The sequence below is a fragment of the Elephantulus edwardii genome, unplaced genomic scaffold (assembly GCF_000299155.1).
Source record: "Elephantulus edwardii isolate Elephantulus edwardi_28Jun2011 unplaced genomic scaffold, EleEdw1.0 scaffold00256, whole genome shotgun sequence".
Lineage (NCBI taxonomy): Eukaryota > Metazoa > Chordata > Mammalia > Macroscelidea > Macroscelididae > Elephantulus > Elephantulus edwardii.
In genome coordinates, this window is record NW_006400006.1 from 2,439,494 (window position 1) to 2,454,844 (window position 15,351).

Sequence of the window (15,351 nt, forward strand, 5' to 3'; positions counted from 1 at the left end):
TCAAATTATGTATTGCATTGGACAAATCTCCCGCAAAGGATCTATTTAAAGTCTTAAAAAGTAACGATGTCACTTCAGGATTAAGATGCATCTTACCTAACCTATGACAATTTGAATTGCCTAGTATGCTTTTAAAAGCTGTACACTTAAGAAAGAATTGATGTCCTCAAGTTACAGTTTTCACAGAGAATATTAAATATACGAATGGGCTGCCACAAAGATGAACAAATCTTTCTTGAAAGAAGTACCTTGGAATGAAACTTAGAAGGGAAGATTGGGAAACTTCATTTTGGATATCTTGGACATATTAATAAGAGGACCCAATTCCAAGTAAAAGATTTTATGATTAGCAGAGGGTCAGTGAAAAAGAAAACCCTTAACAAACTACATTGCCATAATAGTTACACCGGATGACTCAAACATGCCAAAGATTGTGAGGATGGCACAAGATTGCTCAGTATTTTGTCTGTTATACACAGGGTTGTTAATTAGTCAAAATAAAATCAACAGTATTTAGCAACAACTTTCAATGCAAGCTACTAAGGTGGTTACAAAAAGCCATTTTACACAGGTTTATGATCTCAAACTATGAGGGGTGGGTGTATGTGTGTGTAACAGCGAACTGACAGCAATTCAAGCACACTTATTTTTAACAATCACTCTTCAAATCTATTTATTGACTTTATTAAGTAAAACAGGGATGAATTCAAAGATGTGAAGACAATAAATGTTTTTACTTTGGTCCCCATTACAGTATGTCTGTGTACTGTAGGAAATTATTTTCTATATTCCTATAGTTGTGTGAGGGTTTTTTATTTACCATTATATTGCATGGATGATCATTTTGATTCATAGCATCTAACTTACCATTTCCCCAAAACCTAGGGTAAGCTGCATGCAATAAGAAGAAGAGGCCAGGATAACAAGCTAAATCAAAGTAAGAAAATGAAGTATTGAGTTGTTGTTAGGTGTTGTTAAGTCCACCCAATGAACAACAAATCTGTATCTTGCCCTACCCAGCCAGAGCCATTCTCAAAACATCTGATATGTGGAGCCCACTGTGCAGTGACTATCTTTCACTCTTGGTTTGACCACCCACCTTTCCCAGGATGATATCTTTTTCCAAGAACTCATGTCTCCCGACAACATGACCAAAGTGTTGAATATTGTTGTTTTTATTATGTACACTTAGCTGAAACTTACCCATTTCTGACTCTCCAGTGGGTTTTTGAAGGCAATATACAGCATGGGAGGTGAATGCCTATCTTTCTCTCTCAGAGCAGCTTGTAGATTTGAAATACATGTCTTTGGGTTGGCAGTGCAACCCTTTACCACTAGGCCACCAGAGGTGGGTGGAGAGGTGAAGCTACTACTAGAAACAGAATATGTGAAGTCAGAAAATACAGGAATCTCAATCACCAAGAACTTACAGAGGAAAAAAAAACCCCAGTAAGTGTTGAATGTTATACTACTCTGACATATTGTGATGCCAAGAAAAGGTGATATAAGTGTACTATAGCCAAGTATAAAGGGTACTTTGACCCTCCATTTCTCTGAAAACTTCGAGATGCTCCTGATGTTTTTACTCCCACTATCTTTAGTCACATCAATATGCTTAAGCTGGTTCATCAACATTGTCTTCTTGTTAGCACGATTTCCTAGACAGAACCAAAAAGGGTGTGTGTGTGTAATAATATGAAACCTCTTTTCTGTTGACCTCTGCTGCCGGATTTGTCTAATGGACTTCAAAACACTCAAGAAGTATAGACCTTTCCAGCACAGAGGCATGGAATGTCAAGTCAATGCAAGAAGTCTTACGCATTAGAGGGTCCATCACCTTAGGGTAGTCATTTCTATAACACTGTTGTAATAGTTTTAACTTCATCTAGGAATTTGAAATAAATAGATCTCCAAAGAGGAGCACTTTATATCTATCTTTAATCTATATAACTTTAATATATATCTGTCTCTTCATATATATATATCTATCTTTATTACATCTATATTATGTATCTTAATACATAAATATATTTATTATATAAATCTTTATTATATATTTTACATATAGTACTTTCTTTCATATCTTTCTATCATGTTGAATTCTTTAAAAGCATAATCTTTGAAACTTGGCATTATTGACAATTGATACCGGTAATTCTTTTTGTGAGGTGCTCTCCTGTGCATTATAGGTTATGTAGCTGTGCCCCTGAACTCTACCCTCTTATTACTAGTAGAAGTCCCCCTTAGCTCTTTGTGACACCAGAATTGTCTGCAGCCATTGCTACATGTTCCTCATTGGTGACGAATCTCTTTTTTGCTGAGAACCTTTGATTTAAAGTATTAAAATATAAAATGATTATATCATGGTACGTACTGTCAATATTTAATTTTCTGAATAAGAGTGTATGAAAAGAGAACTTCAGGGGTTTTTTAATAGATAGTTTCATGGTTGGCCAAAATTGAGGGAAATCTGGGATTTGATAAAATCTACTTCATTACACAGTCAGAATGCTCCTTAGAAGCCAGGATGGTGAGAGTTTATCTCTTAGATTTTGGACAAATTGTCATCCAATGCTTGATCAAAAGGAAGGCTTTCAAGGAGATGAACTGACACAGTATGTGAAACAATGAGCTCAAACATGCAGGATTAGGTTGTGTTTTCTACAGATGCCCTGGGGGGTGGGGTGGGACTCAATGGCATCTAGAAACAGAGTAATTCTTTATATATATATATACAACTACATTTCCTATTTTATATAAAAAAGTCCAGATGAGAAAACCTGCATTTATTCATTTTTAATACATCTGGTTGGTGGATCTTGACGACCTTTCTAGACTGGGCTATTTTTTCCCCCAAACCTTCTGTATAATTATGCCAGGGAAAATATTACTTGCCATTAATCAAAATCAGACAGTGACCATGACAAAGGGCTAGCATGAAGAAATATGTCTTTTAAAAATTCCTGGAGGAAAACAAAAATTGATTAGGGAAAAAGTTCACTGAGTTTGTTTGAAAGGGCAAAAATATTGAAAACAAGTAGCAGGACATATAAAAGCAATTATTTTTTACAGGGCAAGGCTACAGAAAGATAAAGTAGCTGTGCTTCAAATTTTGCATCACAGGTACTTAGAGAGTATGATATACAGCAAGGTACAAAAGTCCTCTGAAGACCTGTGTAGAGCAGAATGTTTAAACATAGAGTTAAATATGAAAAATAAAACCTAAAGGAATAATCTTGATGGAATATTAATATTTTAGGTCTCTAGACCTTGTATGTAAGTGATATTACATTTTTTAGTTATTTCTCAAATATTCTTACTCATTCTCCAGCATTTCTGGAAATAAATATCATAAACTTTCAAGAATTTTTTTTATCCCTGAGAATTTTATAATCCTGTTTCATTCTGTTTCTTAGTTACTACAATAGTTCTTAGTTCTTTTTTTCCCTGTCAGTTGTGTAACCAAGCATTCCAGTAATTTTGACACCATTTTATTATTCCTACTTTTTTGAGATTTAAACATCTAAATTTTTTAGTTGAGATACTTCTGTATTTTTGCCCCCTTTTAAATGTAAGTTAGTGAAAGTGGTGGTATGAACATTTCACGAAGTACCCAAAAAAATAAATGAATATAGAATTTTCACCTGGATGTCTTTTTAAAATACCTTTACACATGATTAGGAACCCTGGAGGCATAGTAATTTAAGTGTTGTGTTAACCAGATACTAGACAGTTCAAATGCTCCACCTGAGAAAGTAGAGACAGTGTCCTCCCATTAAGATATATAACCTTGGGAATCCAATGGAGGGTTGCCACAGGTGAGAAACAACTCATGTTCTGGTTTCATAAATAATTCATAAACATTCATTTTTACTCGTAGCCTTTAGATAACCATGACAAAATAGAATTAGGTAAAATTTAAAAAGCACTTCAAATGTATTAATTTTGGTCTACCTCTAAAAGCCAATAGGTAAATCAGAAATTTACGTAGACCTGCTGAAGTAAGTTCAACAGGACTTGAACTTACCTTGCAATCACGAAGAGAACACAACTGACTCCCAGACAAGCCAAGAGCACATACATCCAAATGTCAGGAGACAAGGGATTGAGGAAAGAAAAGACTCCTGGATTGGTACCATTGGGTTTCCGGTAGAGAATGCTGATGCCCAACGTCATAAAGGGCTTGGAGAAGTCAATTACTTTCTCTCTCACATATGTGATGGTAAGAGGAGCCACAGCCAAGTCAGCCCTCTGTAAAAGCAAGCCAGAAATCATTACCTTAGGGGTCTAATTTCTCTCCAAATACCGAGACTTGTCCCAGGCACTGGTGATCCCTATTCCCAACTTCTAAGGCTTCTTAGTCCTGGGATAACGCAAATTACTAAGTACTCCACTACTATCCAGAAAACTAGTGATTGAAACGCTGCTCCAAAAGGTTAAAAAAAAAGTCCTATGGAACAGTTTCATTCTGCACATATGGGGTCAGTACATATCAAAACCAATTCAATGGCAACTAACAACATGATGCTTCTCATTAAAGGAGTTTTCTATGATGAATGGTGTTAATATTAAATAAGTATGCTTATACTCTTACATTTATTAATCACTATTCCTAGCAAAATACAAGATATAAGCATGTAGGTGTGTATGTGAATGTATGAACATACATACATACATACATATATACATATATACATACAAAAATACACATGACAGTAGGCAAAGGAAAAAGTCACAGGCAGGTTACTTTAGATTGAGCATGCGAGAAAAGCAAGGGGCTAGCAGCTTGGTTCTAACAGCTTGGCAAGATGAGCTATAATTCTTAGATGAAAACTTTTGGCCTTCATTCTCTAATGCAATAGTCACTCAGGCTTATTCTTCAATGTAATGGACCAATTCCTATCTTTTTAACCTCAATTGCTCTTCCAAAGAAGAAAACTTGATTTCTAGATTGTCCTCTTATACATTTTAATCTTTTGTTATTATTTGCGCTACTATTTATCTGTTAGCTGACCATTGTGGTGACTCCATGTTCCTGTGATTCTGGAAACTTTGCCATAGATGATATTTCAAATGTTGACAGTAAGGACCACAACAGTATATGGCCTGATTTGGTGTTAGAAGATGTTCCTAGGCTGAATGGCATTCCAAGTACACTGCGGCCTCAAATACTAAACATGACAGTCACCTTATGGAGGCCAAGGACTGGACAGCATTGCGTTCTGTTGCCCGTGAAGTCACCAGGAGATTGAGAGGACTTGGCAGTAATCAGTGGGATACAAACTATATTTATATGTCTTCTGTACTGAGTGAACCTACTTTTTAATTTGTCTTACTTCCTTTCCTTATGCATTTATTATTTTCCAGATAGATATGACCCAAATTTAGGAGATGCCGTTTTGCTTACATGATCTATGAGTTCTTTGACCATCCCATTCCATTCTCCTTTGTCATTTTGGGCTCCATATTTCCCATCAGGGACTAGTTTGACATCATAAATGAAACCCAGGATGTTTGACAATTCCTTCAACAGATCCAAGCAATAACCTTCAAATCTGTCATTTCCATAAAGGGGCTTATCCGACTTCTTGTACATCACATATGGCTCTTCCTGTATAAGACAGACCAAATATGACAACACTGCTATAATGGAAGACAGAATTCACTTACATAATGCTACCGGCAGCTTGAAAATATTTTAAAATTATTTTTATGATTTTAGAGTATTGAACTCAGCTCACTTTGCTGTCTTTGCTAAACTTATGGTCTCTAACTGTAATAAATATAGACACTTTATGTATTACTTCCCCCCCCCATCCCTTCTGCCTCTTTGGCTGGTAGGGGGAGCATTTCCCTCCAGTGTAGCCTTGGAAATGAATGGTGTGATGAAGATGCTCTGTCTTGCATCTTTGGGAAAAGGCAGGGCAGAAGGTGGTGTAGACTGGACTTCCTCGTGGTCTCTTGCCCTCCTTCCTGAGAGCCACAACTACTTGTAAAGGAAATATCTATATTAACAATAGATTTTTCTCTTTCCTCAACTGTTGTATTGCACAGTCTCCTTTCTTCATTTCTCAGCTAAATTGAATCTCATTTTTCCTATTCACTTACCTCTCTAAGTGAGTATTTTAGGAGCTTTGATTATACTGTGCTTAAGACATCTGGTTGATGACCAAAAAAATCAGCAGTTCAAACTCAAGAGCTACTCCACAGGAAAAAGAGAATTCAATTTGCTTTCATATGATACACAGCATTATAAACCATATCTCTTCCCATGCAGTCTGATAGTCCCACTAGAGGGTGGGTTATGATTTGGTTCTGAGTCAACAGCATATAAAAACAGTTGGTGGCTTAGTAATAAGCAATTGTGCTGCCAATCTAAATGCACACAGTCCAAATGCCCCAGCTGCTCCCCAGGAAAAAAATGGACAATATCCTCTCATGTGATTTATTGCCTCTGAAAACTCACTGGAGGGGCAGCTATGAGTTGGTTCTGACCTTGTCAGCATGTAACAATAGCAGTAACAATGCGATCCTACAGTGTTGCAATGGGTTGGAATTAACTCAATGGCAGTGAGTTTCTAAATGGTATCCTTGATTTCCTATAGATGTCTTATTCCATTAACCACTCCTGCATCTTATCATGAATGCCATTTTATTATTTGAATTTATCTCTGATCTCATTTCTGGAATTTTCTGCTTATACATTTATGCAATAAATTCCTAATTTATGAGTGATAGACTTTTCTCCTTTGCTACTTTGATCTGAAATGGTAAGAATGGCATTGGAGAGTGCAAAATTCAGATTTGTTGTTCATTGGGTCACTATGAGTTGTAGCTGCCTTAACTAACCCCACCAACACTAGGATCGGTGATATCCTAGATAATGAAATTAGCACACTTGACTATCCACATATAGACATCCACACAGAGAGGGTGCATGCATGTTTGTATCCACCCAAAGGTTCTTGAAATAAAGGCCCAGAGATTTACTACCACAATGTTAAATACTGAAAACCTATGGAGCACAGATCTACTCTGATGCCCACTGAGTTGATACGAGTTGAAATCAACTCAACTGGTTTGGCTTTTAGCTATACCATCTATATACAATGATTATATTATCTTGCCAAATTGAAGATGATTTTATTGTATAACATTATAATAGTTACTACTACTATTGATGAGTTCCTGGTGGGTGAAAAACTCTTAAACATTTGACTTCGAACTGAATGATTTGATAATTTGGATCCACTCAGATTTATCTTGGTAGACATGGGTTCATTGTGAATCACACACACACACACACACACACACACACACACACACATTTATTAAACACATTTGAAGACTGTCGCTGGCCTGAAAGAAGTGGGAATTCATCAGTGCCTAGGGTAGTGAGTGAGTCGGATAAGACATCTTAAATTTAATGCAGCTGACTTACCAGAATGGTGGTGACTATCAGCGTTCGGTTGGCCAGTGAATCTGTGATATTGTTGGACCTGTCTTTGTTGCCATCTGTCATGTTTAGCCCACTGTTCGAGTTCCAAATTCCAATCTACACAGAACACAGTACATCAGAAGGTGCTGGTTGCCAGTAACAGCGTTTATCTTAGAGAAAAGTCCCTTCTACACCATGAACAAGCATAGAAGTTCAGTCTGTAAAGAGAACACCAGGACACCACAGTGCACGGTGGAAGCTACTGAAAATGGGGGGAAACAACAGAGGGGTGAGCAGATAGATGGATGTGGAAAACTTGTGCTGTTCAGCATGGAGTGACATGGAGCAGGGCAAGAGATCTTTTCAGAGTTTTATCTTTATCAGAGTTTTCTTCTCAGTATATACTTTTTAACATCTGCTTACTACCAAGAACTGCTCTAGATACTGGGGGACATAACAGTGAGTAAGCAGACAGAATTTCCTGCCCTTGAAGAGCTTACAATCTACAGAACTTCACTCTGTCAATGAGATGACAGGAGAAGATGGATGCTGGAGAGATTATCTATCGAAAACGGGAACTTAAGTAAAAGAAAAGGTGAGAAGCAGTTGACCAAGTTCTGGGTCTAACTACATTGAGGAGCCATGCTGTGTGAAAGGCGTTTGTGTGGACTCTGATTGCTAAGAGAGTGTTTATTCCAGTCACGGTACCTGTTCTGCTGTCATCTCCTTCCCTGTCTTGTCTGTTCCCTTGGCTTTGAGCTTTTCTGTGAGGACATTCCTATTAGTCATTATCTATCACAGAACCAACTATGGTGACTGGCATTCAGTCAAGACTGTTCATTTTTTAAAAAGATAATGACCCCAAATTTTCTCCAGAAGAATACTCACTTCTGAGTTCTTCCCCCATGCACTGCTTATTAATGTATTACATTTTTTTATAGCCTCTGGAGGAAGCAAGGAGAAGAGCCTTAAAGAATTGGGCACGTTTTCTATAGCATTTACATAGTTATTCACTATCAGGCTAATAATTTTTCATATAGTTGTGCTTCAGAGTCAGGCAGACCTCATTGTCCTGTGCCCTTGGACAAGAAGCTAACCGTTCTGAACTTTGGTTCTTCAACTATAAAGACTTTATTGGGGTAATAAGAAAATCAAATAAGATGATGTATGTGGCAGTATTTGTATATATTAATATTACACAAATGTTCACTAATAACAATTCAGAGTAAACATCCGTATGACTACTCAGTAGATGTATTCTACAAGCCTGCCATATTAGAAAAGATCTTGGAATTACTAATTTCTAAATCAATTAGCTGGTACAGTAAAGGAGCTATGAAACATAGGATAGTTTAGTGACATTAACTCTAGAATTGAAAAGTTAGCAGTTCTTACCCAGTAAGTATTTGCATGTGTTTCCACAAAAATTATAGGGTAGAAAACCCAGTAGGGCAGTACAACATGTTATATGGGTCTTTTGAGTAGAGAATTGACTTGATGGCATTCAACAGGAATTAATTACTCTTGTGTGCATACTCTATGACAGACAGAGCCCCTGTAAACTTGATCCCTAAATACATCTCACAATGGAAGAGTATTTGTTGAGGTAGATAGCATAGGAGCTCCGCATACATGCTTTTGCTCAATTTTTTGTATGACTTTGGGTAATTAACTAACTCTGTTGGGCCTCAATATTCTCCTTAGTATAATGGAGGCTGTAGACTTTTTCTGATGATTAAACAAAACATTATATGAAAAAATATTACTACCTTCCTTCTTCCTCTCCTGCTTATTTAAGTTACTGCCTATATTTGGAAGCAGGAGTGGCATCCATTTCCTAAACAACATGTCTCCGGAAATTCTATGAACTTTGATAAATGTCTGTAGTTGTAGAGGGGCTTCAGGCCTTTTGTTCATAGGGTCGCTATGAGTCATGCTCAACTCGAAGGCAATCAACAACGATAACATATTTAGAAGTTAGAAATTAATTTAGGTTGCTAAGTCTTTTCCTTTAAAGACTTAATTGCTTTGAGGAAATAGCTAGGATTGGTAAGAAGCTGTATTGCAATCTCAAAGGTATGCAGTCCAAATCCACCAGTTGCTCCATGGAAGAAGGATAAACAATCTTCTCCCCTGTGATATACTGACTCTGAAAACCTGCTGGAGGGTCAATTGTGGGTTGGTTCTAACTCAACAGCGTACAAAAACAACTATACATTCACACATTACTGAAAATTGTTTCAATTTTATAGTTTTATTTCTACCTCTAAGATTAATTGAGAAAATGGATTAGAGAAAATGCTCTAGGGAGAATGCTTTATTTGCATGGATGGGGGCTTAAGAGAGCTCTGTATTTGAAAGTGTTATGAGCCTGTCTGAAGATACTAAAGATGAAATGTAAATAACAGTGTTTCTTTGCCCTAGTGTAGCATCATTTTGAGTGACTGCGAATTAGAATGTACGTGTTAGCTGTATTGACTAAAGAAACATCAGCTTATTTTAGCTTCTTTTAAACATCTCCCTCTTTCTTTTCTCAACTTCTACCCTTTCTTCTGCTTTTATAAGGCAGAACATTTAGCTTCTAGGTAATATACCTCAAGCTGAAATCCACCTGAGAGCCCACTGGCTTCCATCCAAAGTCATCCTTTAGATTGTGAGCAATTGACTTCCAATTCAATGAAGATTATGTATAAAGTAGACCCCAGGGTACTTCTAATTAAATCTTGACATAGGCATTGGGGAAATGGGACCCTAATTTTTAATCAAACATTGAGGAGTGAAGAAAATAACTGTGTTCTAGACAACTCATTAAGTAATGGGATGTATTCTCTTTGACTCTTATCTCTATTAATGCCCAGAGATTATATGTGTGTATGTGTGTGTGAAACAATCGATTCTGTGAGTGGAGTGGTGGGAATGGGTGTGTTTGAGATGGTGAGGTTGGCACAGGATAGAATGGCATTTAGGGCTCTTGTACATAGGGTCGCTATGAGTCTCAAGCGACTCGATGGCACATAACAACAACGTGTGTATATTTAAAGAACTATAGTTGTGCTGCTAACCCAAGGGCAAAAGTTTGAATCCTCCAGCTGCTCTATGGGAGAAATGTGGGACATCTCCTCCTCTATGATTGACTGTCTCAAAAAACCTGCTGGAGAATCCTCCCTGAGTCAGTTCTGACATGACAGTACATAACAACAACATACTAAAATTAAAAATGGAAGAATTGAGCATTATCATGTAATTTCCTCCAAAACACTAATCTGAAAGTATAGACAACTTTCACAACCTGACATTTAGTTGTTTTTCTCTCTCTCACCTTCCTAAAAGGACCTTGGGTGGCTTTGTGGTAAGGAGTTGTGGTAAGGAGTTGTGCTGCTGACAACATAAAGGCAGGCAGCTTGAATCCACCAGGTGCTCTGAGGGAGAAACACAGGCAATCTCTTCTCATGTGATTTACTGCCTCTAAAAAGTCACTGGAGGGTCAGATGTGGGTGGATTTCAATTATATAGTATACAACAACATCTCTACTATAGAGGTAAGAGCTTTCTTGTTTAATTTTTAATTAACTATGAAACAAATTTTCATTCAGTGTGAACTGTCCTCCATTAAGACAATAAAGAAAAATATTCCTATATTGGCTGCATAACATAATTCCTTTGTATCTTGACTGGAAAAAAAATCAAAACAATAAGACCTCAAGCTCCTTGCTGTTGAGTTGGGATCAACTAACTCACAGCTGACCCTCCAGGAGATTTGCAGAGGCTTTAAAGCGCACAGGAAGAGACTGTTCATGTTTCTCTGGCTCAGCTGCTGGTGGATTCAAGGGAGCAGGGAGGTACGACCTTTAGGACAGTAGTACAATTCTATACGGATTATGGCACCAGAGCTTCCATCAGACTGTAAAATGTCAAAATAAAGATAATGCTATTATCCCTGGGAAGTGGATAGGGACAGAAAATCCACTCAATTTGAATCATTCAGCCTTCTCTTTGTTAAGCTCATAATACGTAGAACATAAAAGTAGTTTGTCTTCAGTACAATCAACTTGCTTTCCATGTTAATTAAAGAAAACAGATGTGCTGTCTGAAAGTTAATCTACCTCCCAAGAAGCAAGATCCTATGAGCCATGTATGTTGGGAAGAAGGATGCAGTACACTGGATGTCTTGTTCCACGACCTTGGAGGAATGCCTCCAGGAGGCAAAATTGCAATTTTCAAACTGTACAGGAAGAGCCGATAGCAGTAATTTACCAGTGAGAAGTAGTGGAGGGTGGATCAATTATTTGTGGGGAGGAACAGTCAACAGCTAAATTGTCTGGTCCTGCTTTCTTTCACTTTGTAAACTGGCATGAGTGAGCAGCCATTTATTATCTAGGACAACTGAGGGAAACATTTGAAAATAAGTGTCTAAATGACATTAAATAAACTTTAAAGAAAACATGATACAAATAAATGTTATTTAGAAAGCAAATGGCTTCCAAATTGACCAGTGATTCACAAACAATCAATATCTAAAATTGCTGGGTAAAACGAGCAAGGACCTAGGAAGACAAATTTTCTCTCTCATGAGTCTTATTCACACATTATTTTAATGAGTAATGATATAAAGTTTGCTATATCTATCCTTTGGAAAGAATTGCAGGCAAACTATTCTATCTTAAGGATCCATGATGGCAAAGTGCTTAACACATGAACCTGCTAACAAAAAGCTCAGCAGTTCAAAACCACCAGCTGCAACTAAAAAGAAAGTGGTACAAGCTTCTCCTGATTTATAGCTTCAAAAACTCAACGGAAGGTTGCTAGGATTTTCAACCTATGCAATGGCTTATAGATGTCTTTGTTTTGCTTTATATTTGTTTCTGTGTACTACGAAGTCCCTGAGTGGTGCAAATGTTGACACAATTTGCTGCTGGCAAAAATATCCACAATTCCAAACCATTAGTAATTTACCCTCAAAAAATCAAAACCCTATGGAACACAGTTCTACTCTGACACATGGAGTTTCCTCGGTTTTGAATCAACTGGTGTTTTAGGTTCCATTTCTTTTCCCTTCCTATGTTCCCGTGGTGGGAGCGCTGGTGGTCTAGTGGTAAGGAGCTGTGCTGCCAACCGTAAGGCATGGATGGTTCAAACCCATCAGATGCTCTGCAAAAGAAATACAGATAATCCTTCTTATAAGATTTACTGCCTCTAAAAACCTACTGGAGGGTCAATTATGAGTTAGTGCTGACTTGGTGGCATACAACAATGACAATATTAGGGGAATCTGGTGGCTTAGTCAGTAGAGAGTGGCACGGCCAATCCAGCTTTGAAAACCAAATTGTGGGCTAAGTATGAATTTCTTCTGACTCAGTGGCAATGAGCAAGGGATGAGATTATATACTAAAAAGGTCAGAAGGGTGCTGAGAGCTTTTAGAATACAAATGCTATGGAGTGGATTCTTTCTTTTAAGATGACATTGTCTTAGGAAAGTGCAATCATATATTCAGCTGCTTCCAAATGGCATTGAACTGCTAGCACTCTGAGTACTGTGAGTCACTGATGAAGAGTTATAAGATGGAACAGCACACTATGGAATATACAAATTACAATGTGGGGAATGGTGGGTTATCAGGAAAGAGGAAGAGACATAAAGGCATGGAGGAAGGGTACTAAGAAGTTACAACCATGGAGAGTGGGAATGAATTATTGCAGTTTAGTGACAAAAAATTATTCCCTCTCACAAAACACAACTCCAAGATTAGATTCCATCTCTTGGAAATTTTCTGTGAATTAATTAAATGCTGTCCAAAATGCCTGGGGTTGCAAGTTGGATTAGTATCATCAGCTTCTATCTAAGTGTCATTTAGATTCATCTAGTTACCAGTAATGAGAATACTGGAATCACTACATATCGGTAGTTACCAGATTGAGTGACGATTAAAACAAGATTATTAAACCTCCAGTTTTAATTTTATTCTTTGCTTGTCTCTTTTTATGCAAAGGGAGGACTAATTTTTGAGCTCTTCTATTGACTACTATCAAGGAGGATAAAAACTTTTTGACCACTATACAGTTTCTCTGGCTTAACTGCTACATCAGAAGGTGGAAGTAAACCTACCAAAATTGGTCACGATGAATAACATAAAGTAATGTCTGTCTGTCAATCAACAGATATTTTAGCAAGTAATTTTAAAGATGGTATAATAATGATGAACAATGTTTGCATATCACTGGGACATTTTCCTGATCCAAATGCTTTTAATGTTTAACATTTGCTTATATAAATCTGTGTCTATTCATTGGCAGCGTGATACTGTATAATAAATTATGAAATAGTGGGTGTTATAATTTACAAGATAATTTCATTTCCCTTCAAAGGTCCTTAATGTATTTGTCCTCTGGAAACTGTGCTTCTAAAACAAATTAGGAGACACTGTTCTCTGATAAAGATATTTAGAAAAACAAAGACAGCTCATAAGAAAAGGGAATTTCTGAATGTGATTCATATTTTGTGATGGTGACTTTGAAGGAGAAGCCCTAGCTTTTGAGGTCTTAGTCAATCTGACTAGTCTGATGGGCCAAATTTATTGTTGTTTTCTTTCCCCTTGGGGGAAATAGTGATTTGAGGAAGGTTATAAATGGGCTAGTGTCACTTTTGTTGCAGCTGCCTGCTTTCAGTCCTTACACAGGTAGATCCTGCCTAGGAGAAACAAAAATAATCTTGTGGGAAATATTTATTTTATCATTATTTATTCCACTACAAACCTATTTTCAATGGGTAATGTTGTTGAGAGAGAACATGTTCCATCCCCTCCCCTTTCCCTTTGAATAGAAAGAACATGACCTCTAAACTGCAATTGGATGACTATTTGGTCTGGCAAACTGAGAGGATGCAAACCTTTTCTCTGACATTCCCCATCTCACCCCCAGGATTCCTGCAGTGTTTATCAGGGTACAAACCTTCTTCCACACTTTATATAAGTGTTTAGACACTTCGCCAGCAGCCTTGGTTTTCAGAGGGAAAAATAAAAATAGTTCTTCGTTAAAACGGAGCATAGAATTCAAAAGGCATTATGGATGTAAGTGCTAATAATGTTACAGCCCTTTCCAAGTATGTGGGATTCTTTTTCTTAAATCAGTTTAGAACCCAGAATAGGTACAGTAGAGAGAGGAGCTAAAGACTTAGGTCTGCTAAAACTTCTTTCCATAAGTCTATAAGACCTGATTTTCAAGTTTTCTTTTACACAACCAAAACATGACTTAAAAAGCTTTTCAAAATGCTGTTGACAGAAAATGTTTTCAATCACTTAGTAAAGCTATTTTCCCCCCCCTCCCCATTATGCTGCAGAATTAGATTCTTTACCATTTTCTTAGGGAACTCTGGCAGCATAGTCCCCAGAGTTGCACAGCTACCCTAAAAGCCACACTTCTTTAGCATTTTGAGTCCACTTGCCACTTCTTGATAGAAAGATGGGCAATCTCTTCTCATGTCTCAGAAATAAATGATAGGCTCAGCTATGAGTTTGTTTCAATGATTTTATCATCCCTCATAACCAAGATTGTAAGCTACAGGTAGATTTTTATTTTTTTTTATTAGTTTACATTGTGTTCCATTCATGTATATATATATAGAGAGAGGGTTACTCCTAAGCTAGAAAGAAATGTCTGATGAATTATTCTTCAGTAGTTGACTTCCAGGCAACAGTGACTTGAGTGAATGTGAGAAAACAGGTGATTGCTAACATTTTCCCTTCTGGCCCTTGAAGGGCTGACATCACAAGACAGGATCTGCCCATCTTGGCTCCTGAGAGAGGAAAACCAGCTTCCCCTGATGCCCTAAGGTCCCCTCAGCCAGCTCAGGATTGAGCCCAAGTCACCTGCGGAAACAAAAGTTATTGAAAACAATGAAGGGTAAGTAATAAACTGAG

General features: G+C 37.3%; 1 protein-coding gene across 4 annotated transcripts in view; it reads right to left on the minus strand.

Annotated features, from left to right (window-relative positions):
* GRIK1 (glutamate receptor, ionotropic, kainate 1) overlaps positions 1–15,351 on the minus strand; it is a 775,818-nt gene that overhangs the window by 75,711 nt on the left and 684,756 nt on the right. For 2 of the 4 annotated variants that reach the window (XM_006899415.1, XM_006899416.1), the window contains exons 9-12: positions 14,384–14,428; positions 7,442–7,555; positions 5,408–5,611; positions 4,028–4,251 (exon numbers count right to left, since the gene is read on the minus strand). In XM_006899415.1, coding sequence (XP_006899477.1) covers positions 4,028–4,251; positions 5,408–5,611; positions 7,442–7,555; positions 14,384–14,428 — 587 coding nt within the window. The remainder of the gene's footprint in view (positions 1–4,027; positions 4,252–5,407; positions 5,612–7,441; positions 7,556–14,383; positions 14,429–15,351) is intronic. The other 2 variants (XM_006899417.1, XM_006899414.1) reach the window with 1 other exon arrangement.